This window comes from Vigna radiata, chromosome 1 (assembly GCF_000741045.1).
Source record: "Vigna radiata var. radiata cultivar VC1973A chromosome 1, Vradiata_ver6, whole genome shotgun sequence".
Classification (NCBI taxonomy): Eukaryota; Viridiplantae; Streptophyta; class Magnoliopsida; order Fabales; family Fabaceae; genus Vigna; species Vigna radiata.
Window position 1 is genome coordinate 4,973,174 of NC_028351.1, and position 17,827 is coordinate 4,991,000.

Genomic DNA, 17,827 nt, shown 5'->3' on the forward strand with positions numbered 1-17,827 from the left:
GAACTGTGTATATCCGATAGTTTTACGGTAAAATATATAAACATCTTTTATTAAAAAATCAACTTTAAATATAAACATTTTTTAATAATGTCATCATCTCTATTTGGACAATATCTCAGGCAAAAGTATCAACACATGGTCTAAGATGCCATCCATTGCCATATTTCACCTCCATTTGCCCCCCCGGCGGTTATGCCCAGCAAAGTCTAGGATTATATGCATTCAATTACTCTACACATCAAATTAGTTTTCATTCTACAAAACTTTATACATTTAATACATGTATGGAAAAATTTCCAATTTCTTTGTATTTTCAAATTGAGAACATATATTCTAATTACACTCTAATGTAAAACAATAATTTATCACAACAAGCTTGATTTGTTGCCACTTCTGTTCGCAGAAGTTTATTATCATATTGTAAGTTCAAGCAGGATAAATTGTGTGCATGACTATTAAAAACAAGTATACAACTTACTACGGCAAAGACACTACACAATATATATGCTGGCAAAGTCAGGGTTTTCTAGAACATCTTTCCGATGCCGTCCTGCCTAGGAACAGATTCATTAACATCCATTCGCTGCCAATTCCCCACAAGAGAAGCCAACTGATCAACCTTGTCATACAATCCTAGGAGGCCACCAGTATGTACGAAGAGGATCTTTCTCCCTTCCCACTTCTTTGGATTTTCCAACATATCTTTCACCATTGCATAAGCAGCCTTCCCGCTGAGAGGGTATTACCAACAGAATATGAAGTTAACTAAACTTAGCAATTTTTAATAAACAACATTCACTTGTGTAATTTTCATAACAAGATTTTTTTTCCTTTCAAGTTTGGAATATGCAGAGGAATTCCCTTGAGGTACATGTAAAGGAATTAAAAATGAGTACTAAACGAAAGGCAAAAAACTTGATACCCTAAAAAATGCAAACATTCAATACTTTCTCATATAGGTGATACAAGGATTAATGAATGGTACACTACATGTATTATAGTACTACACGTTTGATAACAAGCAAGGCCCGTGAGTTTTAGCATTATAGATTCAAGTTTTTATAAATTCACAAACATTTTTATATAGGATTATTTTATCTCTTGAATATTAACGATTAGCCATTACCTGATGATAAATGTAAACTACATGTGTCTATGATGCCAGTTAAATAATAGCACCATTTTTTAGTAATAACTTTTTGGTCTAAGTACATATTCGGTCCCCTATTTTGGTTAGTCTGCAATTTTGATCCTCTATTTTAAAATAAAAACATTTGATTTTCCTATTCGTAATTTTGGTCCAACTTTCAACTTTCACATGTTTCATTTCTATTATTTTGTCCTTAAACTCTGAGCTAACATATTCAAAGAGGTATCATTAAAAAAATGATTTAGTTAATTAAATTGAGATAAAATAGATAAATACAGACAAAATTGAGGATTAATCCAAAATTACAGATTTTTTAAATAAGGAGACCAAATGTTATTTTCAAAATAGAGGACTAATAATGTGAACATGAGATTCACGTAAATGTACAAAGTAATTTCGTTATTGAGAGTCTCTTTGAACAAAATCTTTTCACGAGGACTTTAAGAAGAGAAAAAATAAGAAAAATGAAATGAAATTTTTGTATAAATTTAAATTAGTTCATGCACAAGTTAAAAAGTAAAAACTAGAGAAGTTACATGACAATCTTCTTCAGAGGGACTTTAAGAAGAAATATAAAATTATTTTTTTCAGTAGAGTAAAAATAGAGAAGTTATATGACAAAACTTATATAAATTAACTTATAAATTAACTTACATAAGCTAATTTTATGAAAAAATCATTTAATTTTTGGTTCTTATTTTTCCATCCTAAAGGTTTGTACCAATAGACCCATACACAAAACAATTTGACAATGTACAATCTGCGGAACAAATAAATACCTGTATACTGGGTCAAGAATAACACCAGTAGCTGCAGCAACATCTTTTACAAAATTAAGCTCCTCAGATGTATTCATTGCATAGCCAAGACCCTTGGCCTGTGAACAATTAAATTTTCATTATCAATTATAAAGCATTTAAACCAAGAAAAAGAATCAAGTTTTCCAGATCATAATTGAATGTGATTGTACAGACGGACGTCACGCATGTTAGCTCTGCGGGAGTTTATCATCCAGTAGTCTGTACTCTTTTTCCGGTATTATCCAATTTAAATAGAGCATAAAAAAAAAAAAAAAAAAAACAGCTAGACCAAGAAAAGTACCAATTTTTACTTACTTTCTCCAACGAATTCTTATAAATCTTACCAACCAGAAAAAAATACCAAGACACTCACGTTTTGAATGTGGACAATATCTCTCGAGTTAACACCAGCATCAAGTCCATCAAGCAAACCTTGAGCAAAGTTGTGGAAGTAATCAGGGTCATCACAAACAGAGAACGCATGTACCTGCAGGAAGCACATAAATAATATAAAAGGCTGAGAAAAACATGGGTTATGCAAGTCTTCTTAATGGAAGATATACATTTGCTTTCAATGTACTCAACGATGATCCAAGCGACAGACCAGCAATTGTGCCCCCACTGAAAGTTAATAAATATACGATATTAAATAGATGAAAATATAATTAAATATACTTTAATAGATAATATTCTCCTGAGGTGGTGTATCAATTATAAAATCAAATCATAACACTGATTAAGGTGACATTCAGTAAAAAGTTTGGTTGTACATTATGAGTTGAGAGCACTTAATAACAACACTCGTAATTGTCACTAGATCTTAATTTACTAATTACCACATTGGAAGATGGCAGAAAGTTGTTACAAAAAGTAGCTATCTAAAATATAAAGATAATCCAACTTAGGGGAAGATGACCACTAATGAGAAGATAAAGTCATAACCTTCCACAAGCGACAACAATATCATCAAACTTGGTATTGTCAGCCCCCCTCTGAATTTGTTGCTCAATTTCTCGAACGGCCTCTATATACCCCCTGAAAAGAATAATTTAATCACACTAAGAATGTAAAATAAATAAATAATAAATTTATCCATGATCACAAGTTGGGAACAAAGTAGTTCAAAAGTTTCATGTATATATGCCCTCACAAATTTCAGTACAGTTACATTTTCAGCTAAAAAATTAAAACAACCATTTTTGGGTAAAAAGGGTACTTAGACCATGGTAAAAGATTATCTCGTTGATTTAAGATAAAGACAGATATCTAGCATTAAATCATAAAGAAAAGAAAGTTTTGACAATGATTATTTATGAAGAAAAAGATCAAGTCTTGAAGAATACTTGAATGCAAAAACCATCTTGAACACTTATAAAAAATTGTTTTAAAGTCATAGGAATGATGTAATTTCCATGTTAAACTAGATTAAGAAATAGTTTAAATGGTAAGTGGAAGAAAGCTATAGTGCAACTTCATCATTATCACCTTGTAGACTCTTGAAATTCTCATAAAAATGTTTTCTTGCTGTGATAATCATTTATCACTTTTCATAATCGATTACAAATCATTTTCTGGTTTGAGATAATTGATTCAATTATCCCATTAGAAATTTGTTTTCAAATTTACTCTAGAATAATCAACTATCATAGGCAATAATTGATTATTCTGACATGTTTTTGAAATGGGGCCGGCCAAAGTGCGATTTTCTCTCTAAATTATGCAGAGCTCTTTGTTTTCAGTATACCAAAGAAAGAGTGTGAAATAGCTCTGAAATAAGATTTGGTTTAACCTAGTTTAAAAAGAGTGGCTTTTAAGTTTCTTCAAGATTGTTCTTGTGTGATAAGGTTGTTAAGGGAGCTTAGTTCTTGTGTGATAGCTGCTATGGTTTGGAGCTTAGTTCATCTCTTAAGGTCTGTTAAGGGAAGTGTTCTTCGTCTTTTGTGTTTTCAAGAGAGGTGTTTATCATTCCTTGTAGTTGATCAAGGAAAGTGTTTTTCATCTCTTTGTGGTTTCAAGAGAGATGTTTTCTCATTCTTTGTAGGTTTTGCAAAGAAGGTTTCTTTTCATTATCTTAACTGTGATTTTTGTATGTTTCACTTTGTATAAGGGGTTGTAATATCAATTTAAGATAGTAATTTGTAATTACTATCTTTGAGGTAATTACCCACTAAATGTAGGATCTTTGTTAATTTGAACCGGTATAAAAACTCTACATGTGACTTTCGCTATTCCTTATTCTCTTTATTTTGCTCTTTCTTTGCAAGAATAAAGTGAGTGTTTAGAAACAAGATTGAAGAAGATGAAAATATTATAAAAAAACAAGGCAAGGCTTGTTGTTAAGGGATACATTCAAGAAGAAAGTACAAACTATGCAGAAACTTATGCTTCAATTGCAAGGTTAGAGGCTATACATTTACTTTATGCTTATGCTTCTATTATGGGTTTTAAACTTTTCCAAATGGATGTAAAAAGTGTATTTTTTAATGGATACATCAAAGAGGAAGTTTATGTAAAATACCCTCCTGGATTTGAAGATTTTGAATATCATAACCATGTCTATAAATTAAAGAAAGGTCTATATGGTCTCAAACAAGCCCCAAGATCATGGTATGAATGATTAAGTAATTTATTGATTGGCAAACTTCCTTACTTTGCATCTAGACCAGACCAATCTTGTTACACACTCAAGATAATGAGAAAAGAAAGAGAGAGAGAGAGAGAGAGAGAGAGAGAGAGAGAGAGAGAAGAATTTTGTATTGCACTCAAGAGACAAGTCTTCCCTAACACTTACACCGTGCTAAATTGCTCAAGGTTACACAATTACGTTCACACACACTTCTACATATGCAACAAAAGTTTATATACAAGTATAGATATTCTAATCAATTTTTGCTCCTGCAAATTGGACTCTTAAAATGAGCGGGCCATAAGATTGACAAGATCGTTAATCATGTCATAAACGAAATATCCAAAAGCTCAAGCAAAAGACATCATAATTTTGTATTAGTTTGAAACTATGTGCAACTTAACTTATACATTGTCATAAAAAGAATGAAAGTAATCACATAGTCTCACTCACCATGTTCCTAAAGAGTTTGATCCCCCAACGGGTATAACATATGGCCTCCTCCCTTCCTTTATCAACTTTTCTTTTAGGATATTGGTGAGTGTCTAAGAAAAAGTTCAATGGATAAAATATCATTTTGCAATATGTACAATAAAAACATATCAACTTAGCTAACTAAAACAGAGGCTAGTAAACAAGATGTTGCGTTCAAAATGAGGTCATGTGAATCTAATTCCAATTTCTAGAAACTCAAAATGAAGAAACAATCAAAAGCCAGAACATGTATATTAACGAGAAAGAATCCAACAAAAATTGAAGCAGAATTTGAAGAATGTGTAAGATAAGAACACAACAACCGACACTAATTACGAACATATAGGGTCTCTAAAATCAGAGGAAAATAGAGAAAGAAATGTTTTTGGATAAAAGTATTTCTAAAAGTTATACAATAACAAAGACCAAGAGTTTTTTCACAAAACAAACACGAAATATATTATGCAGCGTTCCCAGCGACAAGAAACATGTTTCCATGATTGTGACTCCAAGGAAGAGTTAGTCTGTCGAATAGGTACGATAATATTTGTTGGCATTTATTGTTAAGAATGGCATGTGCGAGTTTGAAAGCAATAATGTTTAGTAGGTAAAGTTGATGAAAGTGAAGTTGCATTGACTAATTAATGGATATAACTTAATGAATGCGATAATGGTTAAAAGAAAAGGCAGAATGTAATCAATGAAAGAACGTGAGATCAGTTGAGTAGACTGACCACGCTTCCAATTTTTGAATACTCTTCTTTGGATATAAGGTGAACGTGAGCTCCAGCAAGACGCTCAACGAGAAGATTGCCGGTGAGTCCCGGATCTCGGTCAACAAGGAGGTTGGAGGTGCGGAGGATGAGAAAACAATCAAGGTTTAAATACTTAGCGGCGACAGCAGTGGCGCGACAATGGTTGCTCTGGATGCCTCCGATTGTGATGATAGAGTCGGCGCCTTGAGCAACGGCATCCGCCATCAGGAACTCCAATTTCCTCACTTTGTTTCCACTGAGCTGCATTCCGGAAAGGTCGTCTCGCTGCGCAACAATACCTTGAAGTGAGTGAATGATGAAGAAAAAGAGGAATAGAATAACGCAAGAGGATGCATGCGCAGATACATACCTTGATCCAGAGCTCCGTATTGGTGGGCAGATTGGGAAGGTTCCATCTGTGAATTGGAGTGGGAAGCTGAGAGAGAGGATGGAGAGAGTTGAATAGAAGAATTGGATAACGAATGAATGAATAAATAAAAGAATGGGTCTTAGAAATAAATACAAACATGGCCAAGAGAGAAGACGTGGGAAGGTAAAGGGTGGAGATGCGACGCCCACGATGGCGGAGTGTACGCCTTCTTCGTGAGGAACTCAAACCCCATGCCCGACCTTGAAAACGATGACGCCATGCCCCTTCGCCTTCCGATTCGATTTTCTGTACCTGTAGTTAATGTAAGACAGAATATAATACAATAGAATATCCTTTCCTTTTACATCACCATATCATGTCATTCATTCCACTCACACTAACACTCACTCACAACACAGTTTACTATTCCAATCAAACACGCAATTTGCTGTAACAATTGTATTCATCCATATCATTTTTATACTTAAAAAAGTTTCCTATCCTTCCTATTCTAAACAATTTATCTTTTTAATCTCTTTTAAGAAATTAGATGAATATATAAACACTATTAAAATAATATTTATCCATTTTAATGAAACAGTTTTCATATACATAAATTGATAAATGATTCCTCTTAAATTTTGTGATATATGAAGAATAGCTGTAAATATTCTCCATGCTGCATAATCAATAAAAAAAAATACATGAACTGGTAGCAAAAACAAAATAAGACAAGCTTTTTGATTTCGTGAACCACGCTAAATTGATACGAAGAAACAGAATGAGTTTCTAAAGCTAGAAATCATTGCCGTAATCCAATCCTTATTCTTATAAATTACAAAACACAAAAATTGCATCGAAAAAATTACATATGACAAACTTAGCTCCATGTCCCCCTTACTTGGAGCAGCTCTCTTTCTACTGTTTCGGTGTATGATTGAACGTGCAAAATTCTAGGGTGATCTCATCCAGTAGAACACTAAGAATATTCTTTTCCGTATCCCTTATAACATCGTATTTCTCTATAAATGCAACTGTCTCATCATTCCATCCTAAATCCCACATGCAGTTCACGTCTGGATCTTTGTCATAAACATCATGTTCAAGCATTTTAGGTAGGTAGTCCTCAACATCGACTAGGCAACTTGTTTTCCTACCGTAGAACTTGAGCTTCTCCGTGTCTTTATTCAGCTGCCTAACTAACTCGTCAAAGGATATTATGTTGGTGGTACCCATTGATATCCTCGAATAACTATGAACTCTTTTGAGTTCTTGCCTTATCCCCTTTCTTTTCATCACTTCATATCCACAATCTAATATAAGTTTGCTGCCTTCGTCTTGAATCTCCCGACCACCACCTTGAAGAACGTTAAACGGGATGTTCAGTTTGAAAAGTCCTTCTGCAGTGTTGACGAATAGTTGACTCATGACCAGAATCCACTTGAGGCAGTTTTCACTTTCTGTTAGTGGCTGTTGGAAGCTTTTTTCAGAAATATTCTGATCTTCTAGGTTTGAGTGCTTAAGACGAAATTTGTCTTCCAGAATTCCTGTGATATAAGCAAATCTCAGTAACATCCAATACTTAAATTGATTCATTCCATCTATATTTATTAACGAATTATTTCGCAAACTTTTGCCAAAGATGAAAAGGGAGATATGTTAGTGGCAGTTATTCAATTTGTGTCACGCTTCTCGTATGCATAACCTGAAGAAAGATTTTGTGGGAAAGATTATGAATATATCAAGGGTGAAGGATGATAACCGACGGGAACTAGTAAAGGGGCCTTTCTTAATGCATGAAAGCAAAAGATGAGATGCTGCTTTCTTCTTAAATCAAACTTGAGTCTAAAATTATAGTTATATAGACTCACCATTTGTTTTCTGTAATGCAACCTCACCAGTCACGAATCTTTCATCTGCTGCAACAGGATCTTGCAATGATAACACATCTTGGCAATGCTGAAAATTTATTCAACAAAGATTATTTAGCTATGAACTTTGTTTTGTTTTTTTTTTTTGGTTGATCACCAGCAATGAACTTTGTTGTTTTTTTTTGCCTTCCTTGGAAGCAATTTTGTCACCATTTAATTTATATTTTGTTCTCAACATGTAATGGTTTTAGACGCAAGTAAAAATGAGCTTACCAAATCACTGGGAACTGTTGCTACCAAATCTTGTTGGCTTTGAAGTTCTCCACCAACAGAACTGGAGAATGTAGGCGGTAGTTCAGATTCTTTATGGGGTTGGCGCTTCACATCCAATGGTTCAGTCGCATCCACATATACTTGTTCACTGGGGCTAATGATGTGTGCATCTGTTTCTCTGAACAAGCTAATCCTTTCTTGTTCTGCTTCATTCAAAACTTCGAATTTGTCAGAAGTGGGAATCTGCTGTTTTCCTGGTTTAGTGATAAGCCTTGCTCCCTTTCTTCCAGTCAACACTTGATCAATCTTCCCAATCGCGTCTACATTTTGCTTTTTGGTATTCTTAATTTTCTTGCTGGCCAGCTTATAGACGTGTTTTTCATCCATCAAAGTTCTAAGGCCACTTCGCTTAGCTCGTTCATATTCTTGATCTCTAGGAGAGGAAATTTGGCCTGACTTCCTATGGACAATTTCTTTTACTTTCTCATTTGTATAATTGGATGCTTCATCTCTGACTAGATCATAATGATTTGTTAAAAGGCCTTCCGATTTCATAGCAGCTACATTTTTTTCTCCGGAGTTTTTCTTGAACCCCTGGTTCATGGATAGCTGCTTCTTCTGAGAAGGAGGGGATTTTGGTGAATTCTTTGAGGTGATTTCACTCCCTCCTTGTGGTCTCATTATCAGCATTTGTTCTTCCCTAACCTGGAGTTGTTGTTCTCTGCGATGCTTTTCTTCATGAAGCCCATTTTTGGAGACTACATGTGTCTTCTGAATTCCATTATTGTTCCGAGACTTCTTTTCATTGTTCGTGATGTTCTTGTTTGTGTGCCTTTTTTCAGGCTGAACATTGTTTGCATTGACGACCTTTTCTGGCTGAGTCGAGGGCTTAACTTCTGATCTTTCTTTCACTTGTTCTAGCTGGGATATCATATTGTTAAGAACTGGATCGTCGGTTCTGCCCCTTATAGTGCCTTTCTGTTCCCTTTTATTGTTATTTGGATGATCCTTTTTTTTTATTATCCCCTGAACATAATTTTGACCATCTCTAGTAAGATTCTTTTCAGCTGAACCTTTAGTCTGCTTGTCAAATTCTTTCAGTGCTTTTATTCCATCCTGGTCTCTCAACAGTTGTTTTCCATTCTGAAGAGACAACTCAGAGCTGGTTTTTTCTACAAGAAAACTTTTATTTACCCCCGATATCATCTCTTCACCCTTTGTTGCAGGAGTTTTGAAAGCTTCTATGTCTTTTTGCTCTTTTATAGGCACCAAATTATCTGTTTCTTTGCGCTGCAGTTCAGTCTTCTTAGTGCTTCCTTTTGCAGTATGCTTGGGTGATATTCCTTCCCTTTTCTGTAGCATCACGTGTTTTGAATCCATTTCCACTCTGTCAGGAAGGATGTCCAGCCCCATTAGTTTGGCTATTACATTTGGAATCCTGCCCTTCTCTGGGTTGGAGGGCGTCTGATTTTTCCCTTCTGAATTAGCATTGACATTCTTAATGCCAGAGGTAGAGATAGAGCTAGGTTTAGTTGATCGCTTCTGAGAAACTTGTTTCTTCACAGTTTTGTTCTCATTATTTGAGTTGCTGTCTTCCTTAGAGCTTGTAAGAGTAATTGGTCTCTGCATGAAAGTAGCCTTTCCAAGTTGTTGGGTGTTCTGAGTAGTATGTTTGTCAAAAGAGAAAGTTGATCTTGTCAGTTGCATTTCCATCCCCGTGTCATCGTTGTCATCATTATCCTCCTCTAATAGTGTGATTCGATTTTTCTTCTGCGAGGTAATCATAAACTGTGAATTATTTTGCAGGTCTACTAGCATCCTGAGGGACTCTTCCAAATCAATAGCTCCTTGCAATAGTTCCTTTGCAAATTGTATTGAATATGTGTCCATGTTAAGGCCATTGGTGCAGGCTCTCAAAATCTGGTTTAGTTTGTGTGCACCTTTGGATATCTCGTTTATTTGGATAGGATAGTTGCTAGTCGAAGCTAATTGTCTTTCTGACACGCTGAATTCCAATGTTCCTCTGTTAATCTGGTGAAGGAAACCCATAATTGAATCACTTCTTTTTAGTTTCCCTCCATTCTCTAAGGCAAAAGCCAGGGCAAGGGACATGTCACCAGTTAGTCTTGAGCTCTTCTGACCTTTCCCATATGGGACCATCTGGTTTGAAACTTGCCCATTGTTTACCGATCTGTGGCTTCTATTTGAGCTATTCAGCGTCACCCCAGTTCTGGAAGTCACCTGCACAGCATAAAAACAATTTAACCAACAGTTTGCTATCTACTTTAATTTATGTGCATAATATGAAATGATAACTTACAATCTCATTAGCTTTTGCATGTCTGGATCCTCTATATGCTTGTTTTGTGTAAGCATATGCATCTGCTCGAACATGTTTGACAAAATGAAATAATGTACACTTATCTCAAAGAATAAATTTTCTGTTTAATAGCTAGTAGCTAATATGAACAGCTATTGTCGTGCCACAATTTTTAAAAATCTAAATAAAATATCTCTGTTGTTTTAGGTAGTTGAACAGAGGGTAGTCTCTTCTTTACTACTAGTATTGCAGTTCCTTTACTCTTACATAAGATTATTAGAATGTCTTATATTGACTGGATAGTCAATTTACTACGGTCGTATGCAGAAACATAAGTAAACGGTTGTAAACATGCAAGGCCCCGGTCCCTACTCACACACCACGTTTTCCTTTAAAATAAAGTACCATATTTTGAAATAATTTTTCTACGCATAAGGCAACCACCCAGTTAATTCTGTAGTGCTTCCAAGATCCCAAAATATAATTATTCCCATTTGTTGAATTTTTGTTTGTTTAAGCAAATGGAGTGGTTACTAGAAAACGGGAGCTAACGCACATTTAGGCTCTATTTAATACTTCAACCATAGCCAAAGTGACACATAAAGACTTTACAAAAAGAAAAAAGGCAGCAATACGTATATTATTTAAACTCTTTTCAAAAGATTATTGTTCAGCAAAACCTTATATGTATGTCACTAAATAACTCGTGTTCACTTACTACTAGTAGGACCAAAACGAAATTTCCCATAATAATAATGAGCCCATAAAAGGAGAATACCAAACTGTGTAATACTTGAGTAAATTTCTGCCTCATTGATTAAATTAGATTGACCAAAGAACAACACTTTCTCCGAAAGTTTATTTTACAATTTAAACCAATAGATGCATGTGCTCGAAATAAACATTCATTTCATACAAACTGGGCAATGGTCTATTTGAAGTATTATTGGGTAAGTAGGGAGGTGGTTGGATGTTCGATTTGAAAGATAGCTTTCAACAAGGATTCGAATTTTTTTGATCAGGAAAGAAAAAGCAATCTTTTGGCGAGTCCCATTAAGTATATCATATATACCATATTGGGGGTAACAAAAGTAATGCAGTATTTTAATAAATCTTAAAGATGCAGTTAAAGATAAATTGACCCACAGATCTGATGTGACACACTCAATAGTCTTGAATATATCAAGACTGTTCCCTACTTCTTCAGATGACTGTAAAAATTGCTCAGTGGGAGGGAAAAGAAACCCAGAAAAAAGAAGAAAATAAATTGTGAAATGAGACATCCTAAGCGTGTGAAAGGCATTATTAATGAACAAATAAAGAGGAAGGAAAGCAACCCGAAATGAAATGGGCGCTGTTGCGTTGTTCGAAGGATATTAATTCTGAGTTGATGATAAAGAGAATGAAAGATTGAGAAGGCAAGAATAATGAAGAATACCTATGGGAAAATGGTGGGATTGGTGTGAAGTTTGAGACGAAGCCATTCGTTGTTTCCTGAGGCGGAGGTCATCCAGCAGCTTCTGTGCAAAATCTGATCTCTTGGCCATATTTTTGCTCTGTGGGTGTGAGAGGAGAAGATTGAGGTTGGATTGGAATGAATGTTTTGTTGGGTTGAAGGTATTTCTTTGACGTACAAGAGAGGAGAAATGGTTGAGAGGGTACTATCAGAGTTGGGTGAGGTCTGTCCATTGTAGTTGTAATTGTTATGTGAGTCAGTAGTTGATGACTATGAGAAAGAAAGAAAGAAAGATTGACGTGAAAGTTATAGGTCTCTAATATCTATCTTTCAATGGATGGATGGATCTGTGCGTGTATGTTGGTGTAAGCATCTCACTTTTATTCTATTCTAAGCAATTCCTAAAGGACAAACCTTCTTCTACATTGAACAATCAACTTCCCAAAATTAGCTTTAAAATGAATTTACATTCATTTCTAAATTCTAGTTTCACCTTATCTCTTCTGTGCCCACAAAACAAAACTTATCATCACAATTCCTACTCGAGAGTGAGTGACTGAGGGAGTGTCACAACCACACGCAAAGCAATCTATCTCATACTTTTTTGACACCAGAGCCAACAAAGTCGCATGTTATTCTCTTGTTCCTCTCTTTTAGCAAACACTGCTACAATTTTCACAGCAATAAATCAAACATTCATACCTCACTTCAAACTTATGAGCACCATCGATCTGATCTGAGCAGCCTTAACAAACACTCCAAGTATTGTATTGTATAGTATACTATATATGTGCATCCACGTACTCTTTCTGCAATTAATTTCTATGAGAAAATCATTGCTCCGACATTTGATTAGAGACTGACTTTAATTTGAACTCACATCACAGCCACCTTCATCATAATAGCGACACTTACACTCTATCTTCACCTTCAACTATAGTGCGCACACACTACACCATTTTATTTCAATTTACTATCCCTTCTCTAGATTTCATGATTTGATTATTAATTTAATTATTCAGTGGCTCGTAAATTATTTAAATAACTAAATACATTTTATAATTTAATAAAAATCAATAAGTAATTATCAATCATCAACCATAATGATAATAATAATTTATTAATATTGTTATTATTATGAAAAAAGTTAAGTCTTAATGACTTGTTTTGTACTATTATTTGTTTGTTTTTTCAATTTCATCTTATTATTAACAAAATCTTTAATTTGGTTAACTCTTTTAAATAATGATTTATTAACTCAATTAGATTTCAATGGAAAAGTGTAGAGTAAAACTCACATGACATTTCATATTGCAATTATGCTATAATTTATTATCTCATTTTAAGTCCATTCAATCTCATTTACTATAGTTGGATAAAATGTTTTGTAATCTTATGGGACTCATCAGGGACTAATGGTGGGTTAGGTAAATTGATCTAATTAAATATATATTGTTTTCTTCAATGTTTTTCATCTCCACAATTACTAATTGCATCCCGATAATAACTAATTGCACCCCCCCAAATCATTTGAAAAAACTCAAATACCCTTTATTGTTGCACCACATCACCACTGCTGCACAGGAAGAAGAAGAAAAAGACAGAGTACACCACAAAAGAAGAGAGAAAGTGTAAAAAAAACTTATTTCAAAAAATCATGTAAGGATATTTAAAAAAAAAAAAAAAAAAACTCATTCAAGAAGGTATTATATATTTTAAAAATTTTATTTTAGAATTTTGATTCCAAAATATTTGCTTCGGAATGTATTTCATGTGTTTTGGAAAATTTATTCAAGAAATGTCGTTCTGAAATTTTGTTCCGAAATTCCAGACATCTTGGTTTGCAAATCTTTTAAAATATATAATTTGAAAGTTAGAGAGAAAAAAATTATCATTTTAAAAATTGAAGAGATACGCAACGAAATTGTGAAGAGCAAAAATAAAAATATTTGAATTACAATAAAAATGGATTGGTTCAATCCACTTATTTATAACATTACAAGTCTTTCTTTATTTTATTAAACATTAATCACAATTAAGAATAAAAAATAATAAAGGAAAATCAAATTATCAATCTAAATAACTATGCAAACAAATAAATTATATATTTAAACACTAAGATGAAGAACATTATGTTTTTAAAAGAGATTAAAGGGTTAATTTATATAATTAAAATTAATAAACAATTATAATGAAAAAATATTTTTGGTGGATTATGAATCAATCTACTTTAATTTTAATTCAACCATTTAAATGAGTAGAATTTAATTTCACATATATTTAAAAAAAAAAAACTTATATTTTTGTTAATCCAACCTTGAAAGCTGTGATGAATTGACTTAGTTGATGGGTTTGAACCCTTTGGACATCTTTACTCATGGCGAAGGTCAAAGTAGACAAGGTGTTGATTACGAAGGTAGTGAAGTGCTAAGAAGATAAATCCTTTCATACTTGGACTACATCTCAGAAATGCTATATACATTGAAATTACCATGTTTGTTCGTGCATGTTGGAGTTTTTAAAGCAAGCACAATTGGAGTTATAGGCCCACCCTTTGTCACTTCCCTAACGCTACCTCAATCATTCTCTCCATCAACAAAATTCATAAACCCCGCTTTTCATAATAATTAATTTTTTATATTTATACAATAATTAACTGTATAAGATTTAATAAATTATTATAATACCTAAAATTTCAATGGAAATAAATTTTAAATGCATCACCCTGGATCATTTTAGGTGTTAATTATTTGGCTTTGCTAGTCCACATGCAATTTCAACAAAGAGCTTTTGTCTAATGTAGCTCATGATTTTGTTTGCAGTAATTTTTCTATTTGTTTTAACTATATCCGACTTTTGTCTTACCACCCACTTGGATTTTACATTTTTGTTATACTTCTCTATACTAAAAAAATGGAAAACTCTGGTAAATAGTAAACATGTATACTAAATCCATAACATTTTTACATACCACATTCACCATCTCCAATTCATTTCTCTCAAACCTTCTTTTACTATTTAAAACATAATGTTCCATAACCATGTATTTGAACTTGTTAATATAACTTACCTTATGCATATTCTCTTCACGTGTTTTAACATCATATTCTTTATCTTTATCCATTAGATTTATAGATAAGAAAAAGTTCATAAGGAAAATATAATATTAATAAAAGCTGAATTCAATTATATAAAAATTTAATATTATTTTTAACTCAAAATCTTAAAATAATTAATTTATAGATTTTCATCTTTATATTAATCTCTTCGTACATATAATTTTTTCTCAATTCACCTTTCCCACATGTTTCAACACCATTATCACCTTCTGCATGTTCTCTTCATTGTGAACATCTTCATCACCGACATTACCACCTTCTTCAATTTTCAAAATAATAGTTATTTCCATATGATATGAGACTCTACTAAAAAGTTCTCATATGATAGCTTATAATAGTAAAGGCATCCTACAATAAATATATACATTTAAACCATCAAATTAATATTTAATTATTAATAATTACTAACAGCTCATGAACTAAAAATCCTTATTCACAAACCCTAACTAAGTCACACGAATTGACTAACTCCTAATTAAGTAACCACAATTAAAAGAAAAAAATAACATAAAATCATTATATGAAAGTAACTCCACATCAACCTCAACCTTACGTTAAAGTAAGATGCACAAAAATGATAACTCACAAAACAAAATTACATATCTATCTCTAAGCACGAAAATATTTCTATCTTAACTTGTAGCATTAGAATCAATGAAAAATTCTTTACATGACTCTTAATAGCCATTGTTCTATAATTTCTTTTGTTTTCTTTTTAACCCTTAACAACAACATTGCTTCCTTCCATACAAGGATACTTAATAATATTTAAAACTTACAAAATAAATATATAATAATTAATAATATTATTTTTCATGCAATAAAGTACTTTTAAATTTAATAAAATCCTTAATAGAGTTGAAAAAAAATAATGAAATTAAATTTATTTTATTAATTTTTTTTGTGATACTAAAAATTTTCTCACAAACTTTACCCTTTAAAAATTTGAAGTTGTTTATCAATAAAAACAATTGTCGGCCGAGATAGAGAACAATGATACTACAAATAAGTAGCTAGCTAACCCGAAAATCCGAAAAGAAAAGTAAAAAATGTAAATTAATAATTTACTTGCGAATTTTTAAAATACCTTTTATCAAACAAAATTAAAATTAGGACAATGATGTTTTGAGAACTATTTTTTAATAACTTTTTGACAACAGAACATGTGTCATCATTTTATTGGTCTGTTTAAATTTATGTTTAAAAAAATATCTGAAATGAACCAATCATACCATGTATGTGTTGTCAAAAAGTTGTCAAAAAAGAGTTGTTAAAGAGACTTTTTTCATGTATGAATTGTCTAAGAATAACACGATACAATGAAATTTACATTTTTAGGGGAATATGGACTGTCGTATGATACGAATTTGTATGTTTTATTTTTGTTTTTGTTACTTAAAATATATACTATACCTGATTTTACCCAAAATAACGTTTGATACTATCAATGTTTACGTAGCAAATGACTAGAGAATACTGAATATTAATATTTTGAGAAAGAAAAAATCTGAACTGAATTATTGATAAAATGATTGGTAGATTTGTTCATACCATGCAGTGGTATATCTGATAATGTATTTTTGGTAAGTTGAGATTTAGCAGTGAATGTGCAGACAGAGAAATTTGTAGAAACTTGAATGCAAATATCTGATACCCAATCTTGTTTTTATACCAAAACTCCGTCTTGTACTTTTCCTGTATTGGCATGTAAAAAACTAACATGGCGAATAACACATATTGGTTAACCAAGAAGAGAAAAAGAAACATGTAAGGCCAAAAATTAGTCAAGATTTCAAATTTATTTCCACTGTTTTTATTTTGTGTTATTCATAATGAAGGGCAAATAAAAACGGAAGCAAAATGAGGGATTTGTTATCTATATTTGGATGTTTTGGTATATGCTCGAAGGGATAAAATAAATATTCTGTAACCACCTCTCAATTTGGACAATATTTTGTGATACACAGCAAATAATCCTGCCCTATAATTTCGAATTTCTTCTCGGTCAATATTGCATTTCAAATATCAAAATATAATAATGTATATAATTTTAATTCACCATATTTAATCCCTGAATTTTATCATATATTATGATTTAATTCCTCTATTTCTCTCACATCTAAATAACATCACAATTTTTGTTTGCATGAATCGCTTTTTACTTAATTAATCTGGTCTGACGAGTAAGCATGTGATAATTGTGAAAAGAACTATTTACATATCAAGATATTTTAAAAAAATGTGAACGAAATTAAAATTATTTTATCTTGATACTGGAATATTTAAATTATATATATAAAGTAAAAGGATAAATACTGTATTTAAGTCGAAATCTAAGGTATATTTTAAAAATGCATTAGTACTAAAGAAAAAAAAAATTGAAAGAAGTGTATCAAATATATAATATCACTTTTTATTTTGAAAGCTTACAATTTTTTTATTGACCTAACCAATAATTAGAAAACAAAACATATTGCGGTATTCAGTTCAGTGGATGGAATTGAGGGGAAACAACGATGGTGGAAGTGAAATAAACATACATTAATTCTGAAATTTTAACAACATAGATTATATAACAGAGATGTAATAATTTTCCAAAGATGAGAGAAATAA

At 32.3% G+C, this 17,827-nt stretch overlaps 2 protein-coding genes across 2 annotated transcripts; both read right to left on the reverse strand.

Moving 5' to 3' along the window:
* Positions 1-281: 281 nt before the first annotated feature.
* On the reverse strand, positions 282-6,610 carry LOC106763844 (putative D-cysteine desulfhydrase 1, mitochondrial). Its single transcript, XM_014648046.2, has 9 exons — positions 6,333-6,610; positions 6,176-6,241; positions 5,785-6,090; positions 5,030-5,121; positions 2,893-2,985; positions 2,514-2,571; positions 2,324-2,437; positions 1,930-2,027; positions 282-731 (listed from the first exon to the last, which is right to left on the reverse strand). The coding sequence occupies exons 1-9, from the start codon at positions 6,453-6,455 to the stop codon at positions 527-529; spliced, it is 1,155 nt and encodes a 384-aa protein (XP_014503532.1). The 5' UTR covers positions 6,456-6,610; the 3' UTR covers positions 282-526.
* A 302-nt stretch (positions 6,611-6,912) lies between these two features.
* Positions 6,913-13,030, reverse strand: LOC106772400. The gene is made up of 5 exons (XM_014658793.2): positions 12,078-13,030; positions 10,640-10,701; positions 8,320-10,560; positions 8,047-8,134; positions 6,913-7,722 (listed from the first exon to the last, which is right to left on the reverse strand). The coding sequence occupies exons 1-5, from the start codon at positions 12,184-12,186 to the stop codon at positions 7,094-7,096; spliced, it is 3,129 nt and encodes a 1,042-aa protein (XP_014514279.1). The 5' UTR covers positions 12,187-13,030; the 3' UTR covers positions 6,913-7,093.
* Between the last annotated feature and the right edge of the window lie 4,797 nt (positions 13,031-17,827).